The sequence below is a fragment of the Crinia signifera genome, chromosome 2 (assembly GCF_055691185.1).
Source record: "Crinia signifera chromosome 2, ASM5569118v1, whole genome shotgun sequence".
NCBI lineage: Eukaryota > Metazoa > Chordata > Amphibia > Anura > Myobatrachidae > Crinia > Crinia signifera.
In genome coordinates this window covers 401015778-401040312 of record NC_139218.1, presented here as the reverse complement: position 1 = coordinate 401040312, position 24535 = coordinate 401015778, and the positions used below count along the sequence as shown (strand labels likewise).

General features: G+C 54.0%; 1 protein-coding gene across 1 annotated transcript in view; it reads right to left on the bottom strand.

Moving 5' to 3' along the window:
- The window catches only part of STIM1 (stromal interaction molecule 1), a 30822-nt gene extending 6777 nt beyond the window's left edge, over positions 1–24045 (bottom strand). Inside the window, exons 1-5 of the mRNA XM_083170584.1 lie at positions 24015–24045; positions 21236–21347; positions 13730–13845; positions 5785–5962; positions 2160–2337 (exon numbers count right to left, since the gene is read on the bottom strand). Coding sequence (XP_083026710.1) covers positions 2160–2337; positions 5785–5962; positions 13730–13845; positions 21236–21243 — 480 coding nt within the window. The 5' untranslated portion in view covers positions 21244–21347; positions 24015–24045. The remainder of the gene's footprint in view (positions 1–2159; positions 2338–5784; positions 5963–13729; positions 13846–21235; positions 21348–24014) is intronic.
- Between the last annotated feature and the right edge of the window lie 490 nt (positions 24046–24535).

Genomic DNA, 24535 nt, shown 5'->3' with positions numbered 1-24535 from the left:
TGGATGAGGGTACGCGCAGGTTAGAGGTTGGATGAGGGTACGCGCAGGTTAGAGGTTGGATGAGGGTACGCGCAGGTTAGAGGTTGGATGAGGGTACGCGCAGGTTAGAGGTTGGATGAGGGTACGCGCAGGTTAAAGGTTGGATGAGGGTACACAGGTGCTAGACGTTGGATAAGGGTGCACAGGTGCTAGACTTTGGATAAGGGTGCACAGGTGCTAGACTTTGGATAAGGGTGCACAGGTGCTAGACTTTGGATAAGGGTGCACAGGTGCTAGACTTTGGATAAGGGTGCACAGGTGCTAGACTTTGGATAAGGGTGCACAGGTGCTAGACTTTGGATAAGGGTGCACAGGTGCTAGACTTTGGATAAGGGTGCACAGGTGCTAGACTTTGGATAAGGGTGCACAGGTGCTAGACTTTGGATAAGGGTGCACAGGTGCTAGACTTTGGATAAGGGTGCACAGGTGCTAGACTTTGGATAAGGGTGCACAGGTGCTAGACTTTGGATAAGGGTGCACAGGTGCTAGACTTTGGATAAGGGTGCACAGGTGCTAGACTTTGGATAAGGGTGCACAGGTGCTAGACTTTGGATAAGGGTGCACAGGTGCTAGACTTTGGATAAGGGTGCACAGGTGCTAGACTTTGGATAAGGGTGCACAGGTGCTAGACTTTGGATAAGGGTGCACAGGTGCTAGACTTTGGATAAGGGTGCACAGGTGCTAGACTTTGGATAAGGGTGCACAGGTGCTAGACTTTGGATAAGGGTGCACAGGTGCTAGACTTTGGATAAGGGTGCACAGGTGCTAGACTTTGGATAAGGGTGCACAGGTGCTAGACTTTGGATAAGGGTGCACAGGTGCTAGACTTTGGATAAGGGTGCACAGGTGCTAGACTTTGGATAAGGGTGCACAGGTGCTAGACTTTGGATAAGGGTGCACAGGTGCTAGACTTTGGATAAGGGTGCACAGGTGCTAGACTTTGGATAAGGGTGCACAGGTGCTAGACTTTGGATAAGGGTGCACAGGTGCTAGACTTTGGATAAGGGTGCACAGGTGCTAGACGTTGGATAAGGGTGCACAGGTGCTAGACGTTGGATAAGGGTGCACAGGTGCTAGACGTTGGATAAGGGTGCACAGGTGCTAGACGTTGGATAAGGGTGCACAGGTGCTAGACGTTGGATAAGGGTACACAGGTGCTAGACGTTGGATAAGGGTACACAGGTGCTAGACGTTGGATAAGGGTACACAGGTGCTAGACGTTGGATAAGGGTACACAGGTGCTAGACGTTGGATAAGGGTACACAGGTGCTAGACGTTGGATAAGGGTACACAGGTGCTAGACGTTGGATAAGGGTACACAGGTGCTAGACTTTGGATAAGGGTACACAGGTGCTAGACGTTGGATAAGGGTACACAGGTGCTAGACGTTGGATAAGGGTACACAGGTGCTAGACGTTGGATAAGGGTACACAGGTGCTAGACTTTGGATAAGGGTACACAGGTGCTAGACTTTGGATAAGGGTACACAGGTGCTAGACGTTGGATAAGGGTACACAGGTGCTAGACTTTGGATAAGGGTACACAGGTGCTAGACTTTGGATAAGGGTACACAGGTGCTAGACTTTGGATAAGGGTACACAGGTGCTAGACTTTGGATAAGGGTACACAGGTGCTAGACTTTGGATAAGGGTACACAGGTGCTAGACGTTGGATAAGGGTACACAGGTGCTAGACTTTGGATAAGGGTACACAGGTGCTAGACTTTGGATAAGGGTACACAGGTGCTAGACTTTGGATAAGGGTACACAGGTGCTAGACTTTGGATAAGGGTACACAGGTGCTAGACTTTGGATAAGGGTACACAGGTGCTAGACTTTGGATAAGGGTACACAGGTGCTAGACTTTGGATAAGGGTACACAGGTGCTAGACGTTGGATAAGGGTACACAGGTGCTAGACGTTGGATAAGGGTACACAGGTGCTAGACGTTGGATAAGGGTACACAGGTGCTAGACTTTGGATAAGGGTACACAGGTGTTATACGGTGTTGGATAAGATATACTCAGCATGTATACACTGGGATAATTGCTGGTAATATGACCAAAGTGATCAGAATGACTATTTATTGGGCTCCGCAGCGCGGTACAGAGGTGGTCTCACCTGTTCCAGCTCCTGCTCAGCATATTTCTGTCTGCTCAGCTCGTTCTCTGTCCCCTCGCGGAGCTCCCGCAGCCGCTGGGCCTCCTGCTTGGCCAAACTAATCTCATTCTGCAGCTTCTTCTCCAGGTGGACCTTCTCCACCTCCACCGTGCGGTGTTCCTCCTGGGCCTTCTGCAGCCTGCAACACAACCCGGGACAGCATTATCTCTCATGTATGTACTGAGGAACACGTGGTGGTCATGTGAGGTCCACAAACACAATGAGGGAAGGTCTACACATCCTTACAGAGATTGCTGGTACAGTACATGAAGAGTGTCTGTAACTCCCTATACTGACCTGTCAGATTACACACACTGACAGTTCAGAAAAGCCCCCCCCATATACTGGGTGCCTGTGGCTCTTGTTATTACTCCTGACCACACACTGATAGGTTAGAGGTTATCACACACCTATACTGGAGGTGTCTGCCATATAACACTGCACACACCGACAGACGGTTCATTACTTAGCAGCACCACACTCTCTTGTCCCATAGGGGTCGCTGTGGTGACAGGAAGAACAGCAGACAGTTAGGATATCACCCGCCCGGACAGCCAGCATTCCTCAGTTCTCACACATAATGTATCTGGGACAGTTCTCAAGGACAGAACTCGGAGGGATGCGTAACTCCCATAGGACGCCAGCTATTCGCTATAACCTACTTATGCAATGATCTGTTCCATCTGCATTCCCTCCACTCCCGCATATTAGCTGGGGAGGGGATCATTGCTTTGGACACACCATATAATTTAGGACAATCCTCGGGCCGACTGGAGATTGTTGCGACACCCAACCTGTCATACTGCAGGGACGCCCTTCACAAGCAGTGGGCTGGATAAGGCTGCCTGTACTGCAGGGTGAGCTGGTAACTCACCCCACAGTGTAAGAACGCACCCCATCATCAGCCTGACTGCATATGGACCTCTCTGAGGACCCCATAGCCCTGAGCTGGCACCCGTACACCCGGCATTGCTAGGGTGATAGACAGGCACTCTGCATGTTACTGGGCGATAAGAACAGTACAAACACAATAAACTATATTACATATAAGCAGCAGCGAGTGTTTAACCCAATGAGTGCTGCAAGAGTTTGGCAGCCTCTGACCATCACCAGACCCCATGTACTATCCAGCCCCCCACGCTGTATTACCCATCACCTCCTACACTCTCTAGGCCACCAAGTCTCCCAAACCCAGAACATGCATTACCAGCCATGGTAGTCCCCCCTTCCCAGCGAGAACCCTATGGGTCCATCTCCCCATCCATAGAGCAGAACGCGGCCAGGGAGACCCCTATGGGTCCATCTTCCCATCCCGCGAGCAGAACGCGGCCAGGGTGACCCCTATGGGTCCATCTTCCCATCCCGCGAGCAGAACGCGGCCAGGGTGACCCCTATGGGTCCATCTTCCCATCCCGCGAGCAGAACGCGGCCAGGGTGACCCCTATGGGTCCATCTTCCCATCCCGCGAGCAGAACGCGGCCAGGGTGACCCCTATGGGTCCATCTTCCCATCCCGCGAGCAGAACGCGGCCAGGGTGACCCCTATGGGTCCATCTTCCCATCCCGCGAACAGAACGCGGCCAGGGTGACCCCTGTGGGTCCATCTTCCCATCCCGCGAGCAGAACGCGGCCAGGGAGACCCCTGTGGGTCCATCTTCCCACCCCGCGAGCAGAACACGGCCAGGGTGACCCCTATGGGTCCATCTTCCCATCTCGCGAGCAGAACACGGCCAGGGTGACCCCTATGGGTCCATCTTCCCATCTCGCGAGCAGAACACGGCCAGGGTGACCCCTATGGGTCCATCTTCCCATCCTGCGAGCAGAACACGGCCAGGGTGACCCCTGTGGGTCCATCTTCCCATCCCGCGAGCAGAACACGGCCAGGGAGACCCCTGTGGGTCCATCTTCCCATCCCGCGAGCAGAACACGGCCAGGGTGACCCCTATGGGTCCATCTTCCCATCTCGCGAGCAGAACACGGCCAGGGTGACCCCTATGGGTCCATCTTCCCATCCTGCGAGCAGAACACGGCCAGGGTGACCCCTATGGGTCCATCTTCCCATCCCGCAAGCAGAACACGGCCAGGGAGACCCCTGTGGGTCCATCTTCCCATCCCGCGAGCAGAACACGGCCAGGGTGACCCCTATGGGTCCATCTTCCCATCCCGCGAGCAGAACACGGCCAGGGAGACCCCTATGGGTCCATCTTCCCATCCCGCGAGCAGAACACGGCCAGGGAGACCCCTATGGGTCCATCTTCCCATCCCACGAGCAGAACACGGTCAGGGTGACCCCTATGGGTCCATCTTCTCAGATCATATAACCATCAGGCAGTATCTTCTCATTGCTAAAGGGCCAAGGGTGGATTTTATACTGTGACACTACCACAAGGGCCTCGTGTGGTCTGGAATATTGCACGTTGCTGTACATGGTGCGGGACTCCTGTTAAATGCCCTAGGAGGACCCTGACGCACTGCGTACACTGTGGCACTTATTGGAGTCGGGCGTACAACCCCTTACGTTCCTGCGCCTCACTCTTGTACATAACTCTGCCCTACTACCGGATGTATACGCTCTCTCCATCATCCTATGCCGGCCCTACATAGCAGTAACTGTAAGAGCCCACACCCTGCGGCCCAGGGTCACTACCCACAGAACGCCACACATGGGCAGAGGGGACAATAAGGACATGCTCGGGTGACACTTGGCGTCCATCCTGTGTTTATGTTGGATACAGAGTCAGTCCGGCCTAAGCAACGCCTGATTTATGGCGTACACACAGCAGCGTACTCTGAGTGCTCACCCACCATACCGCCATCTCTGACCTCCAATAGACAGATGGGAAGAGAGTATCAGCCACCAATTCTGGTCTCATGCTCTGAGAGCCACATCTGTCACCGGCCGCATTTCTATAGGGATACAAATAAAGCAGAGCTCTCTCTGGGCAGTATCTATGTATGTAGCTAATGGGTAGAGGGGGCAGGAGAGAGAACCAAGGTCACCCACTCAGGATTCCACGTAACACAGACCACAGGAATAATGCCCATCTGGATCCTGGATGGCCCAGGGGTTTCAGCTCTCGACATTACGTGGTCTCTAGACAGAGGAAATGAGGGGGCCACGTGGCAGAGAAGAGGCTGGTGGGTGATGGTGGGAAGGGGGAACCAGACCTAGATTAACGCCCTCATACAGTGGTTCAGGCACAGATGTAACGCCTGCTCCCAGCTCCCTCCCACATGTTCTGGCCGGCTGCTGCAGCACCTCTTTACTGGTTACAGACTGTTTATGGTGGATCAGACCAGCTGGAACGGAGCACAGTGAACGTGGTGGCCCCAGAGGGAGAGATCCGCCAGCTCAAAGAAAGGAGGTCATGTTCTAGTATATAAGTGGAATTACTCGGATGGTGACAGAACTTTTGCCATGTGCGCGGCTGCTGGATATTCGGGCTCCCCACCTTACGGACAGATGTGCTGGACATGGTCACATCTTCACCCCCTGGACTCGCACCCCAGGATGGGCTCTCACCGTACCCCAGCCCACCCAGGACAGACCTTCACCTCACTTCACCCCACTTAGGACGGACTCTCACCTCTCCTGAAGATCATGGAGGCTTTGTTCGGCACGGTGCAGACCGTCCAAGTCTTTCATCATCTTCTTCATGTGGTCCTTTGAGTAACGGTTTTGGATGTAGGCGAACCAGCAGCCCCCGACCCCGATGACAATGGACACGACCAGCATGAAGTCTTTCAGGTGGTTATGACGGGTCACTGGGAAAAGAGCAATTATCACAGGATTCATATACAGCAAGCTACAAGTAACCCTGACAGAGGAGGGAACAGCGGGGAGATCAGGGGAATGGTCACAGGATTCATATACAGCAAGCAACAAGTAACCCTGACAGAGGAGGGAACAGCGGGAGATCAGGGGAATGGTCACAGGATTCATATACAGCAAGCTACAAGTACCCCCGACAGAGGAGGGAACAGCGGGGAGATCAGGGGAATGGTCACAGGATTCATATACAGCAAGCTACAAGTACCCCTGACAGAGGAGGGAACAGCGGGGAGATCAGGGGAATGGTCACAGGATTCATATACAGCAAGCTACAAGTACCCCCGACAGAGGAGGGAACAGCGGGAGATCAGGGGAATGGTCACAGGACACATATACAGCAAGCTACAAGTACCCTGACAGAGGAGGGAACAGCGGGGAGATCAGGGGAATGGTCACAGGATTCATATACAGCAAGCAACAAGTAACCCTGACAGAGGAGGGAACAGCGGGGAGATCAGGGGAATGGTCACAGGACACATATACAGCAAGCTACAAGTACCCCTGACAGAGGAGGGAACAGCGGGGAGATCACAGGGGAATGGTCACAGGATTCATATACAGCAAGCTACAAGTACCCTGACAGAGGAGGGAACAGCGGGAGATCACAGGGGAATGGTCACAGGACACATATACAGCAAGCTACAAGTAACCCTGACAGAGGAGGGAACAGCAGGAAGATCACAGGGGAATGGTCACAGGATTCATATACAGCAAGCTACAAGTACCCCTGACAGAGGAGGGAACAGCGGGAAGATCAGGGGAATGGTCACAGGACACATATACAGCAAGCTACAAGTAACCCTGACACAGGAGGGAACAGCGGGGAGATCAGGGGAATGGTCACAGGACACATATACAGCAAGCTACAAGTAACCCTGACAGAGGAGGGAACAGCGGGAGATCAGGGGAATGGTCACAGGACACATATACTGGAAGCTACAAGTAACCCTGACAGAGGAGGGAACAGCGGGGAGATCACAGGGGAATGGTCACAAAACACATATACAGCAAGCTACAAGTAACCCTGACAGATGAGGGAACAGCGGGGAGATCAGGGGAATGGTCACAGGATTCATATACTGCAAGCTACAAGTAACCCTGACAGAGGGCAGTATTCAATGAGAAAAATTCGCTGTGATTTCTGGAGAGTTTGTGCTTTTCACGCGGTGGAGAGAGGTTTTTTTTCTCCAAAGGCGAGCCACCCTATTCAATGTGAAATATTCTCCGTCTTTCTAAGTGATTCTCGCCGTCTCTCTCCGTGTAGAAATTCTCCATCTTTTGATGGAGAGCAGGAATGTGAACTTTTAAACTAAAAGGGTGTTTTTTTTAATTTTGGTGTCAAAAAATCAGGTTTTTTTTTCTGTGAAGGGCCATGTTATTTTTATTCATGTGCCTATAGCACATGAATATATATTTAATTTTTAAAAAAAATATTTTTTGACATTTTTTTTTTTTTTACACAGTGCAGCCAGCAGGGGGCCGGAGCGCTTGAGCCGCTCATTAGATATTCATATATTCACTGCACCCGATGCACGTTCGGGTACAGTGAATACTGGGTCCCCCGCTGGCTATAGGGGGGGCAGCCTGTGCTGCCTGGGTCCAGGGGAGCCCTGCTCCCCTCCCCATATCCCCTGCAGCAGCCAAGAGAGACTTTAATCTCTCTTGGCTGCTACGTCCCCCGGCTCCCTGACAGCTCCCTGCCGCGGACGCTCGTCCGCTGCAGGGGTTAAGACTCGCCGCGAGTGGCGGCGAGTCTTTAACACGTTGAATAGGGGGAGCAGGAGGCTCCGGAACACGGAGAGTGCATGGCGAGAGAAAAAATCTCTCGCCATGCACGGAGAATATTTGACATTGAATACTGCCCAGAGGAGGGAACAGCGGGGAGATCACAGGGGAATGGTCACAGGATTCATATACAGCAAGCTACAAGTAACCCTGACAGAGGAGGGAACAGCGGGAGATCAGGGGAATGGTCACAACATAGAGAACAAGGAAGTTTCCCAGTGCCTGTTGCCATAACATTGTGAACGTCCGTCCCATAATACTGACTTGTACACTATTACCTGCTGTGTATATACAGCATAGAGATCTATAAAGGAAAGAGTCAGCCACCCGGTTACACCTCAGTGGGCATCGTTCTGATCTGTCAGGTGGGATCACTGTCAGGATCTGATAATAACATATTATAGTATGATAGCGTAGATGTGGAGATCCAGGCCAGTGACCCCCACTCAGCGCTCCCACAGAGTGAGGGTGAATTCCGCACGCAGAGCTAACACTGCTGTTCTGCATCGGTGCTGCGCTCAGTGTGCGCTGTGCCGCTGTCTGATGCCCCCATTTCTAATTATCATGCTGGGACAACAGGAATGTCATTATCACAGGAGAAGCTCAGGAATCACTTCTCCGCTTCCCCCTGGATAGATCCAGAGACCACCATACATAGTGGCAAGGTGCCCCCCCAGCAATAGTAACCACACTGCTCTACAAGGCCCCCGGGGACCCTGCGCTGCCCTAGGCACTGTACGCCCACCCATCTGTCTCTGCGTGCTCCGTGTTTATACCGTGACGGCTTTATTTACACAGAAGAGAAAGGGATCAGTCAGTATTATACAGATCTCTGCTGCCACACACACACACACACACACACACCTTATTCCCGCTGACCGATGGAGTATAAATGAAGGGCTGTCACGTATATACACAGAGACCACCGGACCAGCCCCGGGCTGAGGGGGTGACACAGAGACCACCGGACCAGCCCCGGGCTGGGGGGTGACACAGAGACCACCGGAACAGCCCCGGGCTGAGGGGGTGACACAGAGACCACCGGAACAGCCCCGGGCTGAGGGGGTGACACAGAGACCACCGGAACAGCCCCGGGCTGAGGGGGTGACACAGAGACCACCGGAACAGCCCCGGGCTGAGGGGGTGACACAGAGACCACCGGAACAGCCCCGGGCTGAGGGGGTGACACAGAGACCACCGGAACAGCCCCGGGCTGAGGGGGTGACACAGAGACCACCGGAACAGCCCCGGGCTGAGGGGGTGACACAGAGACCACCAAAACAGCCCCGGGCTGAGGGGGTGACACAGAGACCACCGGAACAGCCCCGGGCTGAGGGGGTGACACAGAGACCACCGGAACAGCCCCGGGCTGAGGGGTGACACAGAGACCACCGGGCTGAGGGGTGACACAGAGACCACCGGGCTGAGGGGTGTCACAGAGACCACCGGAACAGCCCCGGGCTGAGGGGGTGACACAGAGACCACCGGAACAGCCCCGGGCTGAGGGGGTGACACAGAGACCACCGGAACAGCCCCGGGCTGAGGGGGTGACACAGAGACCACCGGAACAGCCCCGGGCTGAGGGGGTGACACAGAGACCACCGGAACAGCCCCGGGCTGAGGGGTGACACAGAGACCACCGGGCTGAGGGGTGACACAGAGACCACCGGAACAGCCCCGGGCTGAGGGGTGTCACAGAGACCACCGGAACAGCCCCGGGCTGAGGGGTGTCACAGAGACCACCGGAAAAGCACCAGGCTGAGGGGGTGACACAGAGACCACCGGGCTGAGGGGTGACACAGAGACCACCGGAACAGCCCCGGGCTGAGGGGTGACACAGAGACCACCGGAACAGCACCGGGCTGAGGGGTGACACAGAGACCACCGGAACAGCCCCGGGCTGAGGGGTGACACAGAGACCACCGGAACAGCCCCGGGCTGAGGGGTTACACAGAGACCACCGGGCTGAGGGGTGACACAGAGACCACCGGAACAGCCCCGGGCTGAGGGGTTACACAGAGACCACCGGGCTGAGGGGTGACACAGAGACCACCAGAACAGCCCCGGGCTGAGGGGTGACACAGAGACCACCAGAACAGCCCCGGGCTGAGGGGGTGACACAGAGACCACCGGAACAGCACCGGGCTGAGGGGTGACACAGAGACCACCGGAACAGCACCGGGCTGAGGGGTGACACAGAGACCAACCAGAACAGCCCCGGGCTGAGGGGGTGACAGAGACCAGGTAACAATGGCTCAGGGAGGCACGGTGCGTAACTCCAGCATCAGGTACTGGGATCACAGGATGCAAATCAAGGTGAACTTCCTCATACAGTACAGACAATGCACGTGTGCAAGACGGGAACAACCCAGTGCACTACAGGGGGGGAGAGGATGGAGTAACCCCCGGTGCACTACACGGGGAGGGATAGAGAGTAACCCCCGGTGCACTACAGGGGGGAGGGATAGAGAGTAACCCCCGGTGCACTACACGGGGGAGGGATAGAGAGTAACCCCCGGTGCACTACACGGGGAGGGATAGAGAGTAACCCCCGGTGCACTACAGGGGGGAGAGGATGGAGTAACCCCCGGTGCACTACACGGGGGAGAGAGAGAGTAACCCCCGGTGCACTACACGGGGGAGGGATAGAGAGTAACCCCCGGTGCACTACACGGGGGAGGGATAGAGAGTAACCCCCGGTGCACTACACGGGGAGGGATAGAGAGTAACCCCCGGTGCACTACAGGGGGGAGAGGATGGAGTAACCCCCGGTGCACTACAGGGGGGAGGGATAGAGAGTAACCCCCGGTGCACTACACGGGGGAGGGATAGAGAGTAACCCCCGGTGCACTACAGGGGGGAGAGGATGGAGTAACCCCCGGTGCACTACAGGGGGGAGGGATAGAGAGTAACCCCCGGTGCACTACAGGGGGGAGAGGATGGAGTAACCCCCGGTGCACTACAGGGGGGAGGGATAGAGAGTAACCCCTGGTGCACTACACGGGGGAGGGATAGAGAGTAACCCCCGGTGCACTACACGGGGGAGGGATAGAGAGTAACCCCCGGTGCACTACACGGGGGAGGAATAGAGAGTAACCCCCGGTGCACTACACGGGGGAGGGATAGAGAGTAACCCCCGGTGCACTACACGGGGGAGGGATAGAGAGTAACCCCCGGTGCACTACACGGGGGAGGGATAGAGAGTAACCCCCGGTGCACTACACGGGGGAGGGATAGAGAGTAACCCCCGGTGCACTACAGGGGGGAGGGATAGAGAGTAACCCCCGGTGCACTACACGGGGGAGGGATAGAGTAACCCCCGGTGCACTACACGGGGGAGGGATAGAGAGTAACCCCCCGGTGCACTACACGGGGGAGGGATAGAGAGTTACCCCCGGTGCACTACAGGGGGGAGGGATAGAGAGTAACCCCCGGTGCACTACACGGGGGAGGGATAGAGTAACCCCCGGTGCACTACACGGGGGAGGGATAGAGAGTAACCCCCGGTGCACTACACGGGGGAGGGATAGAGAGTAACCCCCGGTGCACTACAGGGGGGAGGGATAGAGGGTAACCCCCGGTGCACTACACGGGGGAGGGATAGAGAGTAACCCCTGGTGCACTACACGGGGGAGGGGGATAGAGAGTAACCCCCGGTGCACTATAAGATAGAGGGGGATGGAGTTACTTGATGCACAAAAAAGGATCAACGTGGTTTCACTTTGAGCACATGGACCACCAGTAGGAAATGGAGTGGTACAGTAGGCACCGTTACCAGAGGGCAGAGCGGTACAGTAGGCACCGTTACCAGAGGGCAGAGCGGTACAGTAGGCACCGTTACCAGAGGGCAGAGCGGTACAGTAGGCACCGTTACCAGAGGGCAGAGCGGTACAGTAGGCACCGTTACCAGAGGGCAGAGCGGTACAGTAGGCACCGTACCAGAGGGCAGAGCGGTACAGTAGGCACCGTTACCAGAGGGCAGAGCGGTACAGTAGGCACCGTTACCAGAGGGCAGAGCGGTACAGTAGGCACCGTTACCAGAGGGCAGAGCGGTACAGTAGGCACCGTTACCAGAGGGCAGAGCGGTACAGTAGGCGCCGTTACCAGAGGGCAGAGCGGTACAGTAGGCGGCACCGTTACCAGAGGGCAGAGCGGTACAGTAGGCACCGTTACCAGAGGGCAGAGCGGTACAGTAGGCACTGGTACCAGAGGGCAGAGCGGTACAGTAGGCACCGGTACCAGAGGGCAGAGCGGTACAGTACCATAATTAGAGGGCAGAGAATTATGCAGTAGAAAAGCTGAGCGCCCAGGGTCGCTGTGGGCAATTCCCTTACTACCGATACGCTTGGAGGATGAGGACGGGATCAGGAGAACGTGCGTCACTCCCTTATTTCGGCTGTTCCTGGGGGAGCAGACTTCCTCCTATTATGAAGGATTAAACATTTTCCTCTGGCTGAGCTGCTCGGGTTTCATTCTGTGTGAATTTATAAATTAAATGGCCTAAAAATAAGCATGTGTTTATGGAGAGCGGTGTACAGCGTGTGCTGCAGCTCCGTTACCAGGGGATATGGGAATGCTGGGCAGCAGGACCATGGAAACAGAGCAAGTCACATCTAATGCACCATCGCCACAGCCAGCCCGTACACGGCCCTCCGTCGCCACAGCCAGACCGTACACGGCCCTCCGTCACCACAGCCAGCCCGCACACGGCCCTCCTTCGCCACAGCCAGACCGTACACGGCCCTCCGTCGCCACAGCCAGCCCGTACACGGCCCTCCGTCGCCACAGCCAGCCCGCACACGGCCCTCCTTCGCCACAGCCCTCCTTCGCCACAGCCAGACCGTACACGGCCCTCCGTCGCCACAGCCAGCCCGTACACGGCCCTCCTTCGCCACAGCCCTCCTTCGCCACAGCCAGACCGTACACGGCCCTCCGTCGCCACAGCCAGACCGTACACGGTCCTCCTTCGCCACAGCCCGCCCGCACACGGCCCTCCTTCGCCACAGCCCGCCCGCACACGGCCCTCCTTCGCCACAGCCAGCCCGCACACGGCTCTCCTTCGCCACAGCCAGACCGTACACGGCCCTCCTTCGCCACAGCCTGCCCGCACACGGCCCTCCTTCGCCACAGCCAGCCCGTACACGGCCCTCCTTCGCCACAGCCAGCCCGTACACGGCCCTCCTTCGCCACAGCCCGCCCGTACACGGCCCTCCTTCGCCACAGCCAGACCGTACACGGCCCTCCTTCGCCACAGCCTGCCCGCACACGGCCCTCCTTCGCCACAGCCAGCCCGTACACGGCCCTCCTTCGCCACAGCCAGCCCGTACACGGCCCTCCTTCGCCACAGCCCGCCCGTACACGGCCCTCCTTCGCCACAGCCAGCCCGTACACGGCCCTCCTTCGCCACAGCCAGCCCGTACACGGCCCTCCTTCGCCACAGCCAGCCCGTACACGGCCCTCCTTCGCCACAGCCAGACCGCACACGGCCCTCCTTCGCCACAGCCAGCCCGTACACGGCCCTCCTTCGCCACAGCCCGCCCGCACACGGCCCTCCTTCGCCACAGCCTGCCCGCGGCCCTCCTTCGCCACAGCCAGCCCGTACACGGCCCTCCTTCGCCACAGCCAGCCCGTACACGGCCCTCCTTCGCCACAGCCAGACCGTACACGGCCCTCCTTCGCCACAGCCAGACCGCACACGGCCCTCCTTCGCCCCAGCCAGACCGCACACGGCCCTCCTTCGCCACAGCCAGACCGCACACGGCCCTCCTTCGCCACAGCCCGCCCGCACACGGCCCTCCTTCGCCACAGCCCGCCCGTACACGGCCCCCCGTCGCTACAGCCTCCCCACACACCACCCTCCCTCACTATTTGTTATCAGTCAGGAATAAGGATAGGGAAGGAAAGTGGTTACTCACACAGAGGGGGCCCAAACAGCACCGTATCCAAGGCCTTCAGCTGCAGCTTCTGTCTATGGCTTCGGTCAGTCATTTTCAGAAGGACACCGGTCATTGTTGCATTGGTTATCGCCAGCCTGGGGGGACAGAACTCTGGTGAAGACGCTACAGAGGAGGTGTGTACAGTATGTAATAGTGAGCCCTACATCCACCCGCACAGGAACAGAGGAGGTGTGTATGTAATAGTGAGCCCTACATCCACCCGCACAGGAACAGAGGAGGTGTGTACAGTATGTAATAGTGAGCCCTACATCCACCCGCACAGGAACAGAGGAGGTGTGTATGTAATAGTGAGCCCTACATCCACCCGCACAGGAACAGAGGAGGTGTGTACAGTATGTAATAGTGAGCCCTACATCCACCCGCACAGGAACAGAGGAGGTGTGTACAGTATGTAATAGTGAGCCCTACATCCACCCGCACAGGAACAGAGGAGGTGTGTACAGTATGTAATAGTGAGCCCTACATCCACCCGCACAGGAACAGAGGAGGTGTGTACAGTATGTAATAGTGAGCCCTACATCCACCCGCACAGGAACAGAGGAGGTGTGTACAGTATGTAATAGTGAGCCCTACATCCACCCGCACAGGAACAGAGGAGGTGTGTACAGTATGTAATAGTGAGCCCTACATCCACCCGCACAGGAACAGAGGAGGTGTGTACAGTATGTAATAGTGAGCCCTACATCCACCCGCACAGGAACAGAGGAGGTGTGTACAGTATGTAATAGTGATCCCTACATCCACCCGCACAGGAACAGAGGAGGTGTGTACAGTATGTAATAGTGATCCCTACATCCACCCGCACAGGAACAGAGGAGGTGTGTATGTAATCGTGAGCCCTACATCCACCCGCACAGGAACAGAGGAGGTGTGTATGTAATAGTGAGCCCTACATCCACCCGCACAGGAACAGAGGAGGTGTGTACAGTATGTAATAGTGATCCCTACATCCACCCGCACAGGAACAGAGGAGGCGTGTACAGTATGTAATAGTGAGCCCTACATCCACCCGCACAGGAACAGAGGAGGTGTGTACAGTATGTAATAGTGAGCCCTACATCCACCCGCACAGGAACAGAGGAGGTGTGTACAGTATGTAATAGTGAGCCCTACATCCACCCGCACAGGAACAGAGGAGGTGTGTACAGTATGTAATAGTGATCCCTACATCCACCCGCACAGGAACAGAGGAGGTGTGTACAGTATGTAATAGTGATCCCTACATCCACCCGCACAGGAACAGAGGAGGCGTGTACAGTATGTAATAGTGATCCCTACATCCACCCGCACAGGAACAGAGGAGGTGTGTACAGTATGTAATAGTGAGCCCTACATCCACCCGCACAGGAACAGAGGAGGTGTGTACAGTATGTAATAGTGATCCCTACATCCACCCGCACAGGAACAGAGGAGGTGTGTATGTAATAGTGAGCCCTACATCCACCCGCACAGGAACAGAGGAGGTGTGTACAGTATGTAATAGTGAGCCCTACATCCACCCGCACAGGAACAGAGGAGGTGTGTACAGTATGTAATAGTGATCCCTACATCCACCCGCACAGGAACAGAGGAGGTGTGTACAGTATGTAAAAGTGATCCCTACATCCACCCGCACAGGAACAGAGGAGGCGTGTACAGTATGTAATAGTGATCCACCCGCACAGGAACAGAGGAGGCGTGTACAGTATGTAATAGTGATCCACCCGCACAGGAACAGAGGAGGCGTGTACAGTATGTAATAGTGATCCACCCGCACAGGAACAGAGGAGGTGTGTACAGTATGTAAGTGATCCCTACATCCACCCGCACAGGAACAGAGGAGGTGTGTACAGTAGGTAATAGTGATCCCTACATCCACCCGCACAGGAACAGAGGAGGTGTGTACAGTATGTAATAGTGAGCCCTACATCCACCCGCACAGGAACAGAGGAGGTGTGTACAGTATGTAATAGTGAGCCCTACATCCACCCGCACAGGAACAGAGGAGGTGTGTACAGTATGTAATAGTGAGCCCTACATCCACCCGCACAGGAACAGAGGAGGTGTGTACAGTATGTAATAGTGATCCCTACATCCACCCGCACAGGAACAGAGGAGGTGTGTACAGTATGTAATAGTGATCCCTACATCCACCCGCACAGGAACAGAGGAGGCGTGTACAGTATGTAATAGTGAGCCCTACATCCACCCGCACAGGAACAGAGGAGGTGTGTACAGTATGTAATAGTGAGCCCTACATCCACCCGCACAGGAACAGAGGAGGTGTGTACAGTATGTAATAGTGATCCCTACATCCACCCGCACAGGAACAGAGGAGGTGTGTATGTAATAGTGATCCCTACATCCACCCGCACAGGAACAGAGGAGGTGTGTACAGTATGTAATAGTGATCCCTACAGGACAGTCTCTGAGCTGATGGTGTAATGGTCATTACAGCACTGAGGTCAGGGGCCCGATTCCCACCATGGCCTTACTGTGTAGAGGGCAGGGTGGAATATGTGGAGCAAAGTTGTGGACTACAGGTGATGGTATGGTGGTTACGGTGCATATGGAAGACAATGTCTAGGTCGACATCTAGGTGGTCAACAGTGACCTGGTCGACATGTAAGAATGGACAACATAGCCGATGTTTACCTGAATAAGGTCGACATACGTTTTTCACATTCGGTTGGTCTCTATGCCGACCTAGGTCACTATGCCGATCTATGTCACTATGCCGTATAATGTAACCGCGTACCCAGTGTGACTGAGGATAACGTCCGTATAATGTAACCGCGTACCCAGTGTGACTGAGGATAACGTCCGTATAATGAAACCGCGTACCCAGTGTGACTGTGAGGATAACGTCCGTATAATGTAACCGCGTACCCAGTGTGACTGAGGATAACGTCCGTATAATGTAACCGCGTACCCAGTGTGACTGTGAGGATAACGTCCGTATAATGTAACCGCGTACCCAGTGTGACTGAGGATAACGTCCGTATAATGTAACCGCGTACCCAGTGTGACTGTGAGGATAACGTCCGTATAATGTAACCTCGTACCCAGTGTGAATGTGAGGATAACGTCCGTATAATGTAACCGCGTACCCAGTGTGACTGAGGATAACGTCCGTATAATGTAACCGCGTACTCAGTGTGACTGAGGATCACGTCCGTATAATGTAACCGCGTACCCAGAGTGACTGTGAGGATAACGTCCGTATAATGTAACCGCGTACCCAGAGTGACTGTGAGGATAACGTCCGTATAATGTAACCGCGTACCCAGTGTGACTGTGAGGATAACGTCCGTATAATGTAACCGCGTACCGAGTGTGACTGAGGATCACGTCCGTATAATGTAACCGCGTACCCAGTGTGACTGAGGATCACGTCCGTATAATGTAACCGCGTACTTAGTGTGACTATGAGGATAACGTCCGTATAATGTAACCGCGTACCCAGTGTGACTGTGAGGATAACGTCCGTATAATGTAACCGCGTACCCAGTGTGACTGAGGATAACGTCCGTATAATGTAACCGCGTACCCAGTGTGACTATGAGGATCACATCCGTATAATGTAACCGCGTACCCAGTGTGACTGAGGATCACGTCCGTATAATGTAACCGCGTACCCAGTGTGACTGTGAGGATAACGTCCGTATAATGTAACCGCGTACCCAGTGTGACTGAGGATAACGTCCGTATAATGTAACCGCGTACCCAGTGTGACTATGAGGATAACGTCCGTATAATGTAACCGCGTACCCAGTGTGACTGAGGATAACGTCCGTATAATGTAACCGCGTACCCAGTGTGACTGAGGATCACGTCCGTATAATGTAACCGCGTACCCAGTGTGACTGTGAGGATAACGTCAGTATAATGTAACCGCGTACCCAGTGTGACTGTGAGGATAACGTCCGTATAATGTAACCGCGTACCCAGTGTGACTGAGGATAACGTCCGTATAATGTAACCGCGTACCCAGTGTGACTGAGGATAACGTCAGTATAATGTAACCGCGTACCCAGTGTGACTGTGAGGATAACGTCCGTATAATGTAACCGCGTACCCAGTGTGACTGAGGATAACGTCCGTATAATGTAACCGCGTACCCAGTGTGACTGAGGATAACGTCCGTATAATGTAACCGCGTACCCAGTGTGACTGTGAGGATAACGTCCGTATAACGTAACCGCGTACCCAGTGTGACTGTGAGGATAACGTCCGTATAATGTAACCGCGTACCCAGTGTGACGGAGGATAACGTCCGTATAATGTAACCGCGTACCCAGTGTGACTGAGGATAACGTCCGTATAATGTAACCGCGTACCCAGCGTGACTATGAGGATAACGTCCGTATAATGTAACCGCGTACCCAGTGTGACTATGAGGATCACGTCCGTATAATGTAACCGCGTACCCAGTGTGACTGAGGATAACGTCCGTATAATGTAACCGCGTACCCAGTGTGACTGAGGATAACGTCAGTATAATGTAACCGCGTACCCAGTGTGACTGAGGATAACGTCCGTATAATGTAACCGCGTACCCAGTGTGACTGAGGATAACGTCCGTATAATGTAACCGCGTACCCAGTGTGACTGAGGATAACGTCCGTATAATGTAACCGCGTACCCAGTGTGACTGAGGATAACGTCCGTATAATGTAACCGCGTACCCAGTGTGACTGAGGATCACGTCCGTATAATGTAACCGCGTACCCAGTGTGACTGTGAGGATAACGTCCGTATAATGTAACCGCGTACCCAGTGTGACTGTGAGGATAACGTCCGTATAATGTAACCGCGTACCCAGTGTGACGGAGGATAACGTCCGTATAATGTAACCGCGTACCCAGTGTGACTGAGGATAACGTCCGTATAATGTAACCGCGTACCCAGCGTGACTATGAGGATAACGTCCGTATAATGTAACCGCGGACCCAATGTGACTGTGAGGATCACGTCCGTATAATGTAACCGCGTACCCAGTGTGACTGTGAGGATAACGTCCGTATAATGTAACCGCGTACCCAGTGTGACTGAGGATCACGTCCGTATAATGTAACCACGTACCCAGTGTGACTGTGAGGATAACGTCCGTATAATGTAACCGCGTACCCAGTGTGACGGAGGATAACGTCCGTATAATGTAACCGCGTACCCAGTGTGACTGAGGATAACGTCCGTATAATGTAACCGCGTACCCAGTGTGACTATGAGGATCACGTCCGTATAATGTAACCGCGTACCCAGTGTGACTGTGAGGATAACGTCCGTATAATGTAACCGCGTACCCAGTGTGACTGTGAGGATAACGTCCGTATAATGTAACCGCGTACCCAGTGTGACTGAGGATAACGTCCGTATAATGTAACCGCGTACCCAGTGTGACTGTGAGGATAACGTCCGTATAATGTAACCGCGTACCCAGTGTGACGGAGGATAACGTCCGTATAATGTAACCGCGTACCCAGTGTGACTATGAGGATCACGTCCGTATAATGTAACCGCGTACCCAGTGTGACTGAGGATAACGTCCGTATAATGTAACCGCGTACCCAGTGTGACTATGAGGATCACGTCCGTATAATGTAACCGCGTACCCAGTGTGACTGAGGATAACGTCCGTATAATGTAACCGCGTACCCAGTGTGACTGAGGATAACGTCCGTATAATGTAACCGCGTACCCAGTGTGCCTGTGAGGATAACGTCCGTATAATGTAACCGCGTACCCAGTGTGACTGTGAGGATAACATCCGTATAATGTAACCGCGTACCCAGTGTGACTGTGAGGATAACGTCCGTATAATGTAACCGCGTACCCAGTGTGACTGAGGATAACGTCCGTATAATGTAACCGCGTACCCAGTGTGACTGTGAGGATAACGTCCGTATAATGTAACCGCGTACCCAGTGTGACTGTGAGGATCACGTCCGTATAATGTAACCGCGTACCCAGTGTGACTGTGAGGATCACGTCCGTATAATGTAACCGCGTACCCAGTGTGACTGAGGATCACGGCCGTATAATGTAACCGCGTACCCAGTGTGACTGAGGATCACGTCCGTATAATGTAACCGCGTACCCAGTGTGACTGAGGATAACGTCCGTATAATGTAACCGCGTACCCAGTCTGACTGAGGATAACGTCCGTATAATGTAACCGCGTACCCAGTGTGACTGTGGATCACGTCCGTATAATGTAACCGCGTACCCAGTGTGACTGAGGATAACGTCCGTATAATGTAACCGCGTACCCAGTGTGACTGAGGATAACGTCCGTATAATGTAACCGCGTACCCAGTGTGACTGTGAGGATAACGTCCGTATAATGTAACCGCGTACCCAGTGTGACTGAGAGGATAACGTCCGTATAATGTAACCGCGTACCCAGTGTGACTGAGGATAACGTCCGTATAATGTAACCTCGTACCCAGTGTGACTGAGGATAACGTCCGTATAATGTAACCGCGTACCCAGTGTGACTGTGAGGATCACGTCCGTATAATGTAACCGCGTACCCAGTGTGACTGAGGATAACGTCCGTATAATGTAACCGCGTACCCAGTGTGACTGAGGATAACGTCCGTATAATGTAACCGCGTACCCAGTGTGACTGTGAGGATAACGTCCGTATAATGTAACCGCGTACCCAGTGTGACTGAGGATCACGTCCGTATAATGTAACCGCGTACCCAGTGTGACTGTGAGGATAACGTCCGTATAATGTAACCGCGTACCCAGTGTGACTGAGGATCACGTCCGTATAATGTAACCGCGTACCCAGTGTGACTGAGGATCACGTCCGTATAATGTAACCGCGTACCCAGTGTGACTGAGGATCACGTCCGTATAATGTAACCGCGTACCCAGTGTGACTGAGGATCACGTCCGTATAATGTAACCGCGTACCCAGTGTGACTGAGGATCACGTCCGTATAATGTAACCGCGTACCCAGTGTGACTGTGAGGATAACGTCCGTATAATGTAACCGCGTACCCAGTGTGACTGAGGATCACGCCCGTATAATGTAACCGCGTACCCAGTGTGACTGAGGATCACGTCCGTATCTGCCCCAATCACAGTGTACACACATTTACCCAACGCTGCACTATGGGTATTACTGGTTGTAATGTTCCCTTATTGGCTGCTCTGCGCATTACTCAGTCTCCAAAGAGGAAACAGAACTGTGTCATTGTGACCACACGCTAATGCCACGGGACGCCCAGGTGTATGTGTATGTAGGGTTAAGAACGTGCACACCACCTTATAAGGAGGAATTCTGATATTTGGGACATGACTGTTCTTGGTTTATCGATCTGTAAGGGGAGCATTGATATCACCCATTTATTGTACTTGAATCCCAACACTGTGGCGCCTTACCCAATATGTTCATCTATATCCAGATATAACACTTCAGAGCAAGGGAACACTGTTTGACCATAGTGTAAATGTTGCGGGTGACCTACCTGGGCATATCTCGCCCACTCAGGTGTAGCTTCCTGAAGGTCTCTTCATACTGCGGCAGCTCCACATACGTGATGAGCCACTGAACCACCTCTTCAACCGTCCAGTTATACACTAAGACACAGGAGACAAAGATCAGGTCACACAGTGTGATGCCAGCTCTGATACACATGTCCAGCCTCAGCCTCGCACACCAGCACCTGTGTATCCAGGATTAGTACACGTGTCCAGCCTCAGCCTCGCACACCAGCACCTGTGTATCCAGGATTAGTACACGTGTCCAGCCTCAGCATCGCACACCAGCACCTGTGTATCTAGGATTAGTACACGTGTCCAGCCTCAGCCTTGCACACCAGCACCTGTGTATCCAGGATTAGTACAAGCCCAGCCTCAGCATCGCACACCAGCACCTGTGTATCCAGGATTAGTACACATGCCCAGCCTCAGCATCGCACACCAGCACCTGTGTATCTAGGATTAGTACAAGCTCAGCCTCGCACACCAGCACCTGTGTATATCAGATTAGTACAAGCCCAGCCTCAGCATCGCACACCAGCACCTGTGTATATCAGATTAGTACAAGCCCAGCCTCAGCCTCGCACACCAGCACCTGTGTATCCAGGATTAGTACACGTGTCCAGCCTCAGCATCGCACACCAGCACCTGTGTATATCAGATTAGTACAAGCCCAGCATCGCACACCAGCACCTGTGTATATCAAATTAGTACAAGCCCAGCCTCAGCCTTGCACACCAGCACCTGTGTATATCAGATTAGTACAAGCCCAGCCTCAGCCTTGCACACCAGCACCTGTGTATCCAGGATTAGTACATGCCCAGCCTCAGCATCGCACACCAGCACCTGTGTATATCAGATTAGTACAAGCCCAGCCTCAGCATCGCACACCAGCACCTGTGTATCTAGGATTAGTACAAGCCCAGCCTCAGCCTTGCACACCAGCACCTGTGTATCTAGGATTAGTACATGCCCAGCCTCAGCCTCGCACACCAGCACCTGTGTATCCAGGATTAGTACACGTGTCCAGCCTCAGCATCGCACACCAGCACCTGTGTATATCGGTATAAATCTGCCACACGTGTCCACGCACATCTAGCTGCCTTCTTAGCCCCTTTAGTTATGCCATGGAGCAACGCGATAGCGATATTCCAGAATATTGTGAATATTACGCACAAGCAGCTTCTGCTGGATAAGACATGCAGCCTATATTCAATGTGTGTGACTGGCTGCATCTGCATACAACATGCTGTAACATAGCATTCCGTATGCCGATACAGCTGCGGTCACACAGAATATATAGCCGCATATCATTTTAATCAGCAGAAGCTGCTTGTGCTATTTGCTCCATTTTGCAAAGACAATGCTATTTGCTGTAGAAGTCGCAAAACAGATGCTCGGCTCTAGAGTCACACGGAAACTACACGCAATGTATAACCTGCCTTGTATTGCAGGGAGGATACATGTATGTGGACACATCCACACAGATAACACAAGGAATAACAGGATGACTACAGTCAGGACATTGGAAGCTATGATACAGTTCCCGCCTCACATGTTCCCTGCGGAAGCCCCAGCCACTCACAGGAACCTACACGCGTGTCCTCGCAGTGTCAGTCAGATCACTCACAGGAACCTACACGCGTGTCCTCGCAGTGTCAGTCAGATCACTCACAGGAACCTACATGCGTGTCTTGCAGTGTGAGCAGGGTCGGGTCAGATCGCTCACAGGAACCTACACGCGTGTCCTCGCAGTGTCAGTCAGATCACTCACAGGAAGCTACATGCGTGTTCTTGCAGTGTGAGCAGGGTCGGGTCAGATCACTCACAGGAACCTACACGCGTGTCCTCGCAGTGTCAGTCAGATCACTCACAGGAACCTACATGCGTGTTCTTGCAGTGTGAGCAGGGTTGGGTCAGATCACTCACAGGAACCTACATGCGTGTCCTCGCAGTGTGAGCAGGGTCGGGTCAGATCACTCACAGGAACCTACACGCGTGTCCTCGCAGTCAGAACAGTGACCGCTTGGTAAGTCTAAGGCTGCGCCATCCATGGTCCCAGTATCCAGCTGCGGCTTTAATGTCCTGCCCGATGTCTGATCCAAGACCCTGCAGTGCGGTCCCTCGTGTGACGAATGTCATGTAATGTCGCATTTACTGTCTGGTGATAACAGCACGAGGCCACACGCGGCTCTGCAACCAATGGCAACACAACTACTCCAGAATTGAACATTGTGGCAGCACGAGGCGGAGGGGAGGTCTAACATTGCATGCCCGGCAATCACGCGGAATGCACCAACATGACACACACGTGTACAGCGTGATATTAATGTGTTTGAGCAGAGATGGGTAGTGGTTCTAAGGCTGGTGCAGAAAGCATTGCTCCGGGCCCTTGTATAGTGTGTACACATAGCTGGGGGCTCATTCTTCACTGACATGTATCCATCTATCAGACACCATATAAATGTACCAGCCGCACTATAGCAATAGGGTGCATGATCTACCGGCTAGGGGCGGGGAGCAGTTACTTGTACATCCTGGTGTACAGGCCGAGCTGGCGGACCGGTGGCCTTATATTATTAGAAGCAGTGGCTGAGCCTCCGGTATCTCTGGGTGCAGAAATCAGCACCATAGAGACCTGATACTGCCGCACCTGCTGCAACCACCGCAGCCTGCACAGGAGCGTTGTGCCCCCGGTCTCACTGAGAATCAGACTCTTACAGGCCAGCGATCACCCTGTAGGACAATGAGACGGGTGACCCTTACCTTCCGAGACCTTCCACGTGTTCCACAGGTCCTCCACGCTGATCAGTTTGTCCTCACCGTGGAACGTGCTGTGCTTCACCGTCGGGTCATGATAATTCAGGTCCTCCCTCAAGAACTGATGAGGAAACAACAGTGTTATAAACAGACAATACTGCAACCACCTCGCCCCATCCCCCCCAATAATCCCCCCTTCCCCATGGGTGCTGCAGCTATTGTGTACTATGGAGGACAACCCAACGGAGCGCCTACATGTACATATATCCGGGTGATAGCGGACCCCCACACAGTACACATATGTAGCGGTGGCACTAGGCACGTGTATCTGAGTGGACAGAGATAGGTTACCGCCTGGGATAGATTTAACAGATGTCACAATGTCATTTGCAGAACAATGACGGCAGGGTGGTGCCCGGACACTGCAGGCGCTATACGGAGGAAGAAATATGACTCATTCCGGGTGTGAAGCCGATGGAATAGGGATGAAAGGAGTCACCTCTGATGGCAGATGGGGGGGGGCTATT